The sequence below is a fragment of the Octopus sinensis genome, linkage group LG4, assembly GCF_006345805.1.
Source record: "Octopus sinensis linkage group LG4, ASM634580v1, whole genome shotgun sequence".
Taxonomy (NCBI): Eukaryota; Metazoa; Mollusca; class Cephalopoda; order Octopoda; family Octopodidae; genus Octopus; species Octopus sinensis.
In genome coordinates, this window is record NC_043000.1 from 129,368,321 (window position 1) to 129,382,838 (window position 14,518).

A 14,518-nucleotide genomic window follows, 5' to 3' on the forward strand; every position below is an offset into this window, starting at 1 on the left:
AAAACAATGTACACTAGCTAGTTGTCATAGAAAAAATAAACTAGAATTGTTTTATACACATGCACACACGTATGTATGCGTGTGTGTGTGTGTGTGTATGTATGTATGTATGTATGTATGTATGTATGTGCGTGCGTGTGTGTGTGTGTGTGTGTATGTATGTATGTATGTATGTATGTATGTATTAGAGTTCTAAGATCTTTTCGGTTTGAACAGCAGTTTTTTCTAGCGGTGTCATATGAAATTGTCACCCATAATTATGACCCTAGTATCGATCTATTGCATTTCAATCTGTTTTAGGGTTAGGGTTAAGGTCAGGGGTGGGGGAAGGGTATCTTTTTTTCTTCACAAATGTAAATAAACTCAATCTGTTTCTTAAACGAGGGATATATTCATACGGCACAGAATGTCTTTTTTTTTTTTTTACCTCAATAGACGTCAGTGATTGGTTGAAATTGCAGAAATTGAAGAAAAAAGATGTTTATTTTTCTGAAAGTTATGAGGAAACAAAGTCGAGGCAGGGAGCATAATTGTCACATTTTGTATATATATTTTTTAGTTACATAGTTCATCTTGTTTTCTTACACACGAAATTCAAGGAACGCCACTAATGCTACACACCAATTTCTTGCATTATATAACAGTATATAGAAAATTGCGAAACGGAATGAGTTCGTATTTTGAGAAGTGAACCTCAACGTTTTTGAATAGTGTAAATAATATATATGAACGTGTCTATCAGCTTGTTTGTACTGGAATATTTCCCATTTTCCGTCCAAATTCTATAAATATATAAAACTATCGTCAAGAGAATTTGGACTAAAAACCGGAAGAAAGTTATCTCCCTTTAAAACAGTTTCGTTTTTAGTTTCAGAATTTTAACCGCCCGTTTCTGGCATTCATTTTTTTCATAATCGGGCTTGGTTACAAATCCAGTTAATCATGAAATTAGTAAGGTAAGTATTATATTATATGTTGTGAAATACGTTAAAGAAGAAGGAAAGGTGTATTTTAAAACATATATTTTTGTGTTAATATTTATTGTATGAAGATTATAGCGTGTAATAAAACTTCTTCCGGTTTCTGTCACGATGCTTTGTTGTAAACATGAAGTTTGAAAGTAATTTGTAAAAAGGCAAAACTCTGTAGAATAAACTTTATTTTCGGTTCCTTATTCGTAATGCCTATGGCGAATAATTCATACTTAGCTTCATGGTAAATTGTCCTGTGTATTAATACGATTTATATTTGATAGGCAAGATACCGGCATAATTTCCATTTCTATTATCAAAAGTCTTATGCACGTTTTATTTACATTTTCTCATAATTTTACTTACATCTCCCAATATTCCATTTCCTACTTTGTATGCTGTGATAATTTTTATATATATATATATATATATTTATCTTCAAAGTGTCATCTGTTATAATGTTGAAAGTGTAAGCTCTGTATCTTGTGCAACTGATACAGAAATTGCAAGAGATCATCCTTATTCGTTAGCAAAATCTCATAGTTTAATTAGTTTAAGCAGTTGCAAAACATTATTAATGCCGATCCAGTTTTCTTTTTAACTCTTTGTAGTTAGTTATTTAGTTATTGTTTCCTTGTAGTTTTGTTAAAAATATACAGAACGAAATTAGCGTCGATTAGTGATAGAATTCGCTATTGTATTTCCCAGGTGACCCGTACTATATATGTACTCTTAGAGAAAGTATTAAATTATTGAAAACAGTTTTGTATTAAAAGTGGTATGTATAGTTGTATACGTTGTGTGTGTAAACTGAGATAGCCATACGTACTTCTATAAAAACATATTCGTCATATTTTTATGTAAATTATTAAAGGCCTTCGACATCGCTATACACACAAGTGCTCTCACTTCGTAGTTATTAATTCAAATGTTTATGTTTGGATAGTGGCCTAGTATTATTTCAAAATTTTCATATTTATTTTATGAGTAAATATACATCTCAACCATCATTTTGGGATTGATATTAAGTTTCAGTATCGTTGTAGTAGCAACAACAATAATAATGATGATATTAATTCTAAGGGTCAATATGGAAACCTTCACCCGGGAACAGAAAAAAAAAATTAACCAACCTGCACCCACCAGGCTGGTTAATTTTTTTTTCTTGTTCCCGGGTGAGGATCTTCATATTGACCACTATTTTTTTCAGTTATCCGTTTTCATGATAAATTGATATGGAAAGCGTTTCTGCAATTGATTGAATATTCTTCCTAGGGTCATTGTTATTTCAAGTTCTATCATGACAAACTAAGAAAAATCTGTGAAATCTATCCTTATTTATTGTAAAATTATGGTTTCAATATTCTGAAGAGTTAAAAAGCATGAATCGTGGAGAGGGTGGAATTAAACACACCATTGGGATTTGAATGCAGATATGCAGGCATGACTGTGATGGACATAGGTGTAGTTGTGTGGTTAAGCAGTTCACTTCTCCAACAAGATAGTACCTTGCAGTTGTGAGTGCAACACCTTAATCACTAAGCCAATGCACCTTCATATATATATATATATATATATATCATCATTTAGTGTCTGTTTTCAATGCTGGCATGAGTTAGATGGTTTGACAGGGTCTGGTAAGTCAGAGAGCTGTACGATGCTCCAGTCTGATTTGACTTGGTTTCTACAGTTGAATGCCCTTCCTTATGCCAACCACTCCAAGAATATAGTAAGTGCTTCTTATGTTACGATTTCATTTGATGTGACATGTCTTCTCAAGCACACCAAATCGCCAAATTGCTTGATCACATGTCATTGCTTCCATGACCTCATAGGATGCTTCACCACCTCATCCTATGTCTTCCTGGGCCAACCTCTTCTATAGGTTCCCTCCACAGTTAGATCAGCACTTCTTTACACAGCTGTCCTCACCTTGCTTATATGTATGTATTTATACACCACACATTCACACATGTATACACGTGTGTGCATACTTGTCTTAACATTGTGATAGTGTCACTGTTATAGAAATGTCCCCAATCTTCTGTGAAAGCTTGTCCAGTTATGGGGAAATATTACTTTGCCTGAAAACAAATGAGGTTTTGTGACAGGAAGAGTATCTGGCTGATGAAAATATGCCTCAATGAATTTTGTCTGATTCATGCAAGCATGGCAAAGTGAGTTGTTAAAACTGATGATGATGATGGACCTCATTTATGAAACTACATACTGTTATGTATATAGTGTAGCATTACTATTTCTACCAACACTCGTGCTCGTGCCACATAAAAAGCACCCTGTACATTTTGTGGAGTGGTTGGTGTTAGAAAGTGCATCCAACTGTAGAAACCATACCAGAACAGATATTGGGGTCTGGAGCAGCCCCTTGCCTTACCAGCTCTGGTCAAATACCAACCCACGCCAGCATGGACAATGGACATTAAATGATGATATTAATTAAAGTAATAGTTTCTTGCATTGAAAGAAGTATAGGGTGGTTGTATCAAACTGGAGTTTATTAACTCTGGATTTAATTAGTACAAAGTGACAGGTCAACTGAAATCAGTATACAAGGTGATACTTAGAGGGATGAAAGGTGAGATTGCTGCTGGCAATTTTTGTATGTGGAACAAAATATATGCTGTTGGGGGTTAAGTTAGGTGCCCCATTATTTCTGCCTAATGATGATAATAATATTGAAATTTATTCATTTCAGATTTTTGATGAAACTCAGTCATGAGACTGTGACTATTGAATTAAAAAATGGCACCCTTGTACATGGAACCATCACAGGTCTGTTGTGTTATCATACTTGTATAACTGTTTCATTTATCCTCTATTCAGTTATAATTTCAACTAATGATCTATTATATTTCCTGTCCATTTATATATTACTGTTATTTTCTTTAGTTAGATTGTCATAAAATGGCATCCCTTCCAAATAAATTTTATTTGTACCTTACAATGTTTCCTATTTATGATGCTGCATCATTTTAGTACTTGTTCATATGAAATGAGAGTTCTATTTTGCTATATCACTGTCTTTTCAACTTTGTTTTCTTTGTGGATTAGGAAAATTCATTATTTACTCTTTACTTGTTTCAGTCATTTGACTGCGGCCATCCTGGAGCACCACCTTTAGTCGAGCAAATCGACCCCAGGACTTATTCTTTGCAAGCTTAGTACTTATTCTATTGGTCTCATTTGCCGAACCGCTAAGTTACGGGGACGTAAACACACCAGCATCGGTTGTCAAGCGATGTTGTTGTTATTGCTTGAGTGATGGCGGTGATGATGACATTATAGGCCATTGTTCTGATCTTTCAAACACCTCTGAAATAAAAAAAATAGTCTCCTACTTGAAAAACAGGTAAAGGTTAGCAACATGGAAAAAATCTGATTGTAAAAATGCAGCCTGAAACAACTATCTCCCTAATTCCTGCTAGCATGGAAAAATGAACTAAATGAACAAACACCCCATCTATTATGCATCTTGTTTCATCAGCCAGTATGTGAATCTACATGGTTGCTTTATCTGTTAGAAATAGCAGCCAAATATCACTCAAATTACAGTTGGAATCTCTTTGATCATAAGTCTACTATATCAAAGCTGATTTGAGCTAAACTTCAACAATCACAACAACTTGATCCTCTATATAATCTTGTGGATTATGTAGTTTTTGGTGTTCAGCTTCTGGTCATTCCTGATTCTATAGAGATATACTCTTTTACGCTTTTCAGTCATTTGACTGTGGCCATGCTGGAGCACCGCCTTTAGTCGAGCAAATCGACCCCAAGACTTATTCTGTGTAAGCCTAGTACTTATTCTATCGGTCTCTTTTGCCGAATCGCTAAGTTACGGGGAAGTAAACAAACCAGCATTGGTTGTCAAGCGATGTTGGGGGGCAAGCACAGACACAATACACACACATACATCATCATCATCATCGTTTAACATCCGTTCTCCATGCTAGCATGGGTTGGACGGTTCGACCGGGGATCTGGGAAGCCAGAAGGCTGCACCAGGCTCCAGTCTTATCTGGCAATGTTTCTACAGCTGGATGCCCTTCCTAACGCCAACCACTCCGTGAGTGTAGTGGGTGCTTTTTACGTGCCACCCGCACAGTATATATATACACACACACACACACTCACATACATACATATATACGACGGGCTTCTTTCAGTTTCCGTCTACCAAATCCACTCACAAAGCTTTGGTTGGCTCGAGGCTATAGTAGAAGACATTTGTCTAAGGTACCATGCAGTAGGACTGATCCTGGAACCATGTGGTTCATAAGCAAGCCACTTACCACACAGCCACTCCTACGTCTATAATCAAAAACTTTGTGGCCATCCCATCTTTTTTTCCAGAACGTTGCATCCAGCACAACATTATCCATGTATTTGTTTTAAGATAATTGTGCATGACTTGGAGTGTATTGTAGCAGGTTGTTTAATCAGATAGACTCTGCTTCAGAAGCTGTATCTCATTCTCGAGCTGTTTCTTTTGTGAGGTGATTTCAATCAGTCCAAGCTTATTTTTGTTAACCTTTGACCCAACTTATTCTAATGAATTTTTTCTTTAACTTATTTTATTTTAATGTTCTTCTCCCAGGTGTTGATGTCAGTATGAACACACACTTAAAAGCTGTAAAAATGACTCTAAAGAATAAGGATCCTGTACAGTTGGAGACATTAAGTATACGTGGTAACAACATCCGGTACTTCATTCTTCCAGACAGTTTGCCCTTGGATACATTACTCATTGACGACACACCAAAGGCTAAAGCCAAGAAGAAGGAAATGGGTAAGTTGCTATCAGCTCAGTGTTTGTTCATTTTATGTTGCTGATTCTTGTTTCTTTCCCTTTTTTAGTTTTCAGGCAGTGGAATGTGGCTATACTGGATTATTGCCTTCAAGGGATTTAGTTAATTTTATCAGACCCAATACTTAATCTGCTATTTAGTGTATTGATCTCATAAAATATGAAATGCAAACTACACATTAACTTATTTTTTTCAAATAGACTTGCTTTTGTCTGCTCCATACTGATACAAGTATATATATATATATATATCATCATCATCATCATCGTTTAACGTCCGTTTTCCGCGCTAGCACGGGTTGGACGGTTCGACGGGGATCTGGGAAGCCAGAAGGCTGCACCAGGCTCCAGTCTTATCTGGCAATGTTTCTACAGCTGGATGCCCTTCCTAACGCCAACCACTCCGTGAGTGTAGTGGGTGCTTTTTACGTGCCACCCGCACAGTTATATATACACACACACACACACACACACTCACATACATACATATATACGACGGGCTTCTTTCAGTTTCCGTCTACCAAATCCACTCACAAAGCTTTGGTTGGCTCGAGGCTATAGTAGAAGACATTTGTCTAAGGTACCATGCAGTAGGACTGATCCTGGAACCATGTGGTTCATAAGCAAGCCACTTACCACACAGCCACTCCTACGTCTATAATCAAAAACTTTGTGGCCATCCCATCTTTTTTTCCAGAACGTTGCATCCAGCACAACATTATCCATGTATTTGTTTTAAGATAATTGTGCATGACTTGGAGTGTATTGTAGCAGGTTGTTTAATCAGATAGACTCTGCTTCAGAAGCTGTATATCATTCTCGAGCTGTTTCTTTTGTGAGGTGATTTCAATCAGTCCAAGCTTATTTTTGTTAACCTTTGACCCAACTTATTCTAATGAATTTTTTCTTTAACTTATTTTATTTTAATGTTCTTCTCCAGGTGTTGATGTCAGTATGAACACACCTTAAAAGCTGTAAAAATGACTCTAAAGAATAAGGATCCTGTACAGTTGGAGACATTAAGTATACGTGGTAACAACATCCGGTACTTCATTCTTCCAGACAGTTTGCCCTTGGATACATTACTCATTGACGACACACCAAAGGCTAAAGCCAAGAAGAAGAAGGAAATGGGTAAGTTGCTATCAGCTCAGTGTTTGTTCATTTTATGTTGCTGATTCTTGTTTCTTTCCCTTTTTTAGTTTTCAGGCAGTGGAATGTGGCTATACTGGATTATTGCCTTCAAGGGATTTAGTTAATTTTATCAGACCCAATACTTAATCTGCTATTTAGTGTATTGATCTCATAAAATATGAAATGCAAACTACACATTAACTTATTTTTTTCAAATAGACTTGCTTTTGTCTGCTCCATACTGATACAAGTATATATATATATATATATCATCATCATCATCATCGTTTAACGTCCGTTTTCCGCGCTAGCACGGGTTGGACGGTTCGACCGGGGTCTGGGAAGCCATATATATATATAATAGAAATATTAAAATTACTAAGTCTCTCTAAAGGAGATTACGGCAGTGTTACTGGAAATTAATAGTTATTGCCATACTTATCTGGCAGTCTTATAAATATGGACGCAGGTTGTGTGTCAAATAGCTAGCTTGAGGCGGTGGCCTCTTGGAGCTAATCAGCGACAGCTTTAGTCTTATATTATAAGACTGCCATATAAGTATGGCGATAACTATATATATATATATATATATATAATATATATATATATATATATATATATATATATATAAAGGCATGTGTCTTAATGGCTAGGGCATTCGGCTCACAATTGTATGCAGACTTTCTATGGTCGGATCCCCTTTTGGTTGCCAAGCCTCACCTGCTTCCAGACAAGGTAATATTTTCCTCCATGACCGGGCATGTTCTTGCAGAATACTGGAAATGAATAATACTGCTTGTATGACAATCATTCACAACTATCACATGATGTCAAGACAAGGAGACACACACACACACACATATGATGTGCCTCGTTTAGTTTCCATCTACCAAATTCATTCACAAGACTTTGGTCAACCTGAGGCTATAGTGGATGCCACTTACTCAAGGTGCCATGTGGTTGGGAGTAAACCTCTTAACCACACAGATACTCCTGCATTATCCTGTGTATATCAATTCATATAACAGCAGATTTCGAGACTGGCAGTCCATGGGAACTCTTTTATGCTAATGACCTACTTCTTGCATCAAATATAGAATCAAGAGGACTAAAATATACGTAACAAGGACAAAAGTTTTAGTTAGGAACATAGAATGCAGAATTGCCATCTGGGGAATGGTTATACTTTGAAGGCTGAAAATGTGTAGTTGTGAACTTTTGTACTGTGTTCCAAATATAAACTATGTGTGAGCAAGAAATGTAGTGGGATCACAGGTAGGCTAATAGAAGGGCTTTGTATGCATAGGAGTAGTTAGTAATAGGGGCAGCCATAAAATGAATTCTTTCAAATACCCACAACAGCCTTTGTTGTGTAAGTAATCTAATTTGGAGTGAAAGAAGGTTTGTTCAAAGTGCTTCAGTATGGGATTGAACCCAGAACCAGGTGGTTACAAAGCAAACTTCTAACCTACACGGCCATGTATGTGTGCATGTTGCTAGATTTGTTTCATTACTACAAACCTTAAACTAGCATTACTCTTTTACTCGTTTCAGTCATTTGACTGCGGCCATACTGGAGCACTACCTTTAGTCAAGCAAATCGACCCCAGAACTTATTCTTTGTAAGCCTAGTACTTATTCTATCGGTCTATTTTGCCGAACCGCTAAGTTACAGGAATGTAAACACACCAGCATTGGTTGTCAAGCGATGTTGGGGTGACAAACACAGACACACAAACACACTCATATATATACATATATACGACGGGCTTCTTTCAGTTTCTGTCTACCAAATCCAGTCACAAGGCTTTGGTCGGCCCGAGGCTATAGTAGAAGACACTTGCCCAAGGTGCCATGCAGGACTGAACCTGGAACCATGTGATTGGTAAGCAAGCTACTTACCACGCAGCCACTCCTGCGCCTATATGTTAACTTTAATGCTAAAAATCAATCACATTGTTGAGCCTCATGTCAGAACTAATAGTACAGACTTATTTTGCATAGGCGTTCCAGCCGTGACCATTCCACAGTGACTCTGAGAACATACAAATCTTTAATTTTTTAAAGATGTGATTTAAGGAACATTTGGCTGCTATTCCTACCATTTAGATGCTTCCTCATTGGCTTGGCCAACCATAGAGTAAATAAAACATTGTATTTTGTAAAGATTACCTCATCCTAAGATAACCAATAATGTTTTCGCAATGTGGTAATGTTTATACAGATCAAGCATGCGGACTATGCAACGTTTTTGTCTTGTTTGAAACTACATAATTTTTCTGTGTTTGTGTTGTGTAGAGTGTGTTATGGAATGAGGAGATGTCTCTTAGGAAGAGAGGTGCATGAAGTACATGAAGGGCATATATTCTGGTCATTTGTTGTCTAGTAAACCACCGTAGTGACTTATTACAGCATACTTATTTCTTTACTACCCACAAGGGGCTACATACAGATGGGACGAACAAGGACAGACAAAGGGATTAAGTCAATTATATTGATCCCAGTTCATAACTGGTACTTATTTAATCGACCCCGAAAGGATGAAAGGCAAAGTCGACCTCGGCGAAATTTGAACTCAGAACGTAACAGCAGATGAAATATGGCTACGCATTTCACCCGGCATGCTAATCTTTCTGCCAGCTCGCCGCCTTCAAGCATACTGGTATTATAAACTGGTATTTGGTGCATAGCAGAAAGGATGGAGGTTTTACCAACACATAGTTCACACATCATTGCAAGCACTGCATTTTACCCTCAGACAAAACATTTAATTTTATTGATGTAGCAAAAAAAATGTGATTAACTCTTTTGTTATCATATTTCTGCTGAAATACACTGCCATTGTTTCAAATAATTTTGAAAAAATGATGAATTTAGTAAAATAACTTTATCATTAACCCTTTGAGCTTGTAACACCGGTTTACTGGTGGATGGCTTATTTTTCTTTATACCAAAGCACCGCTCTACTGGTGGAGTGCATCAGGAAGCCAAGTGTATGATCAAATAAGGTTCAAAGGGTTAAAGAAATAATGTTGAGAACTTAAAATGTGAAGAGAAAATCATTAACTTTCTTTTTGCGTTGTAAAAACCTCTTGGCATTGTTTCTTTATTGTTTTCTTATATCATATTGCTTCATGTGAACTATGATACTCAGCTTTGTGATTGTTTGATGGAAGGTTTTAATTTAGATTACTTTCAAACAAGAGGTTTGTATCATGGAATCGGGGTGTAATCTTGGGCTAGTTGGTATCAAAAGGTTTTATTAAATTTTTTAGTAAGAATGTGCTAAACCCAAGAGCAGTAAACACAAGTGTAGCTGTGTAGTTTTGTACATTTACTTTGTCATCATGTAAGTTTATTCAACAAAAATCCCTTAAAGGCTTTGCAGTCTACTGACTGAAACTATTAAAAGAAATTAGCAAACTGACCATGACAAAAATGACCATACTTAAGAACTGCTGAAATGGATGTTATCAGAAGTATAATTAAAGAAAGCTTATCTGTTACTCACAAGTGAGTATGACCTGGTAGCTGTGTAGTATGTTTGGTTGTTGTTTTAGGTGCCTATGTAATCATGAGTATATATAGAAATCTTATCAGCCCATCTACCCTGGGCCTAGTGGAACATCGAAAACTTGATAGTTCAAGAGAGAGAGATAGCTGCACCACCTTTAGGCTATGCACTTTCAGCTGAGTATACTGGAGCAGCATGGAATGAAGTGTCATGCTGAAGGACACAACTTGTTCAGTCCAAAAATGAAACCTATGAGCTTACAATCATGATCCCAAACCCTAAGCACCTGGCCACATGCCCCCACTAATTATGTTGTTTAACCCTTTAGTGTTCTGATTATTCTATCAAACATAATTGATTCCCATTGATTTCAATTAATCATGCATTATCTCATATCTTCAAGATCTTGATGGTGTAATTACCTAATGTAGAATAACATTATAGGGTAGGTGTGAGAGCCTGGATCTGGTCAGTTTGAACATAAAACAGATATTTTGGCCGGATATGGCCGGTTTAAATACTAAAGGGTTAAGGAGTATTATTAGTTTACATACTGGAAAAAATTATTTGACTTCTTTCTTGGTCACTGAAGAAACATCATTATCATCATTTAACATCCATTGCCCATGATGGCATGGGTTAGACGGTTTGACGAAGGCTGGTAACTGGGAGGCTGCACCAGACTCCAGTCTGATTTGGCATGGGTTTTTAGTGGCTGGATGCCCTTCCTAATGCTGACCACTCTGAGAGTGTAATGGGTGATTTTACATGCCACCGGCATGGGTGCCATTTGCGTGACACTGCTATGACTGATTTTGTTCGGCTTGACGGGTCTTCTTCTCAAGCATGACATAATGCCAAAGGTCTCTGTGAGGACTACCGCTCGAAAGGAACTCAACCACTCTGCCTCCGTGAGGCCCGAAGATAATGCATGATTAATTCAAAACTGTGAATCAATAACCATTACATTTGACAGAATAATCTAAATGCTAAAGGAGTAAAAGGCTGTATTACGATATGAACATATGGCTATATTGTCTGATTTAATGCTGTTGTACCTCATTTTCTTAAAAACTATGAATACTATTAATACTATTGGGGTTATCTAATTCTCTACCACACAGTCATCCATCTTCTCTGTCCACTGTTCTTGGGAGAGTTGTGTTAGAGTCCTATCAGAAGCAACCATCATGACGTTTTCTGGCTTGATTCCCAAACATGACCAACTAAGACTGGCTATCATACAATCATTTCATTCTAGGTCTACCCCCAGGTATCCTACTAGTCAGCTTGACTTGAAGAATCCAACTTGCAGTTCTTTTCTGTGACATTCTAATCATGTCTGTGATACTAGAACTGTATCCTCTCAGTGCAGGGAAGTAGTGGTTTAACCGAGAGAGACTCTGGCCTAATCTCTGAGCTATGCACCCTGTCAAGTAATGATACTCCAGGAACCCTTTGGAGGAACCATATTTTGCTTGCTTGTATTTGTGATTGTATTCATGACTATAAGCATGTTAATTAAATTGTGTTTGGCTTTTTTTATTAACCTCTTTTCTCTGCTTCTGAGTACTGAATACTGGAACTGTTGCATTACTGTGTCAGCACTTGCAATTCAGAGCAGCTAACTGGCATCCGTGCCGGTGGCACGTAAAAAGCACCATTCGAGCATGATCGTTACCAGCATCACCTTACTGGCACTTGTGCAGGTGGCACGTAAAAAAAAAAACACTGTTTGGGCGTAACCATTGCCAGTACCACCTGACTGGCCCTCATGCCGGTGGCACGTAAAAGCACCCATTACACTCTCGGAGTGGTTGGCATTAAGAAGGGCATCCAGCTGTAGAAACTCTGCCAGATCAAGATGGGAGCCTGGTGCAGTCATCTGGTTTGCCAGTCCTCAGTTAAATCATCCAACCCATGCTAGCATGGAAAGCGGACGTTTAACGATGATGATGAATCCAGCCTTCTACCTTCCATCACTGAATGGATTTGCTGCTGAGTGCTGCAAGACAGGGATGAGAATTAGTGTTGTAAAGGCTGGGACATTGGTCCTCTCAGGAAGCTCATCCCAATACATTCTGCATGTTAGCAGAATATCAATGAAACAAGTGGAGAAGTTTAAGTGTCTTCAGGGCCACACAGCTATTCAAGTAACAATTATTTTGTGAAAGAATCTTCTATTAAAAGCTCCAGCTGACAAAACATGAAAAATGGTAACATTTCCTGATTCCTGTAATTTTCATTTGATATTTATTGTTAAATATGTACCATTGTTTTTACTTCAGACAGAATTTTCTAAGGTGTTTATGGTGACATGAGAGAGTGTGGTGTGAAAGAGCAGTGACTTCAAGTAAATTGAATATGTTGAGATTTTAGCAAGAATTATAACTGGTTCTTAAGCTTTTACTCCTTTCGATTCCATCTGATTTTATGTATGTGTGCGTAAAATATATGCATATACTTTATATCTTAATGATCTATTTTCTGTTTCAGCTGCCCCTGGACGAGGTCGGGGTCGTGGACGTGGTAGAGGTCGTGGCCGTGGCAGAGGCCGAGGGCGAAGATAATTTCTTATATAAATATTTTTACATTTTTTTTTGATTACCTTCTCTCATTTCAAATTTTATATGAAAACAACTTTTTTGTCAGCATTTTGTCATCTTCAAATTATTGCAGTGGAGTCCATTGCATCATTTTCCTTATCACATCCGTATTAAAAGATATTAGAATACCTTTTGAATAGTTGTTGTGTTTATTTTACTCCATTTTTATGACTGAACACAGTTTCACTATTCTAGATTTGCTGGGTTCTTATTGTAACACAGCCACTGTTACACATGCACACACACACCATCATCACAATTGTCGCCATGATGCCGATGATGTGTACTTCCCTTGCATTGGGGAACCATGCCCTACTCCATTGTCTTAGTTTTGTCATGGTTTCTGTGGCTTGATACTCTTCCTAACACTAACCACTTCACAGAGTATACTGGGTACTTTGGCATTAGTGAGGTCACCTCACAAATGAAAGGCGAATAGAAAAGAATGTTGGCATAAGGTAATGGAAGAGGATAAAGATATAGACGATAATGGCGATGATGATGATAATCATCTTCATGATTGATTGTTTTCACATCTAATTTTCCATGCTTGCTTGGATCAAATGAAATTTATTCAGGTAGGTTTTCTGTGGTTGGATACCCTTTCTATCACCAAACTTCACCTGTTTTTCAATCCAGGTAAGATTTCCCCATGACCAGACATCTATTATATAAAATCCGTTCTGTCTGTGTGTGTGTGTGTCTTCTAGGATCTTGGGCATTCTCCATCCGATTGCGCTCAAATTTGACATGTAGATACCGACGGTATCAGGGCATGTATAAGTCTTGAAAAAAATTACAAAACTCGATTCTAGGTGAGAATGCGATTGATAAAGCCGTGGGAACGTGCATTCGTACGTGCAAGTACATCAGCTGTTGCGATCGATATGTGTATGCGAGAAAAATGCACGTGCAGTTTGCGCAATCAGTGTTTCTCAAAGAGGAGGTCTATGGGACGGTCGGACAAATTGTTTTGAGAAAATTTGGGTTAAATGTTTGACAACTTAGCACTGTCCATTGGACGGGGGGCGTTTTACTCATATATTTATATGGAAGATTGGCAATGGAGAACACTGATGGTGATGCTTGTACTATTGTGCAGTGTCAAATCAAGAACACAATTACACCTCACACATATATATATTTCTTTATTACCCACAAGGGGCTAAACATAGAGGGGACAGACAAAGGGATTAAGTCGATTACATCGACCCTCCACCCAGTGCGAAACTGGTACTTTATTTATCGACCCCGAAAGGATGAAAGGTAAAGTCGACCTCGGCGGAATTTGAACTCAGAACGTAACGACAGACGAAATACCGCTAAGCATTTCGCCCGGCGCGCTAACGAGTCTGCCACATATGCGTGTATAAATATATCTATCCATCATCATCATCTTTAAACCCATTTGCCTTTAAACCAGCCATATTCAGCTCAAACATTCTCTCTGTTTTATATTAAAACT

General features: G+C 37.6%; 1 protein-coding gene across 1 annotated transcript; it reads left to right on the forward strand.

Moving 5' to 3' along the window:
- Positions 1-809: 809 nt before the first annotated feature.
- Positions 810-13,190, forward strand: LOC115210743 (small nuclear ribonucleoprotein Sm D1). Its single transcript, XM_029779454.2, has 4 exons — positions 810-956; positions 3,688-3,764; positions 5,590-5,781; positions 12,944-13,190. The coding sequence occupies exons 1-4, from the start codon at positions 943-945 to the stop codon at positions 13,015-13,017; spliced, it is 357 nt and encodes a 118-aa protein (XP_029635314.1). The 5' UTR covers positions 810-942; the 3' UTR covers positions 13,018-13,190.
- Positions 13,191-14,518: the final 1,328 nt, after the last annotated feature.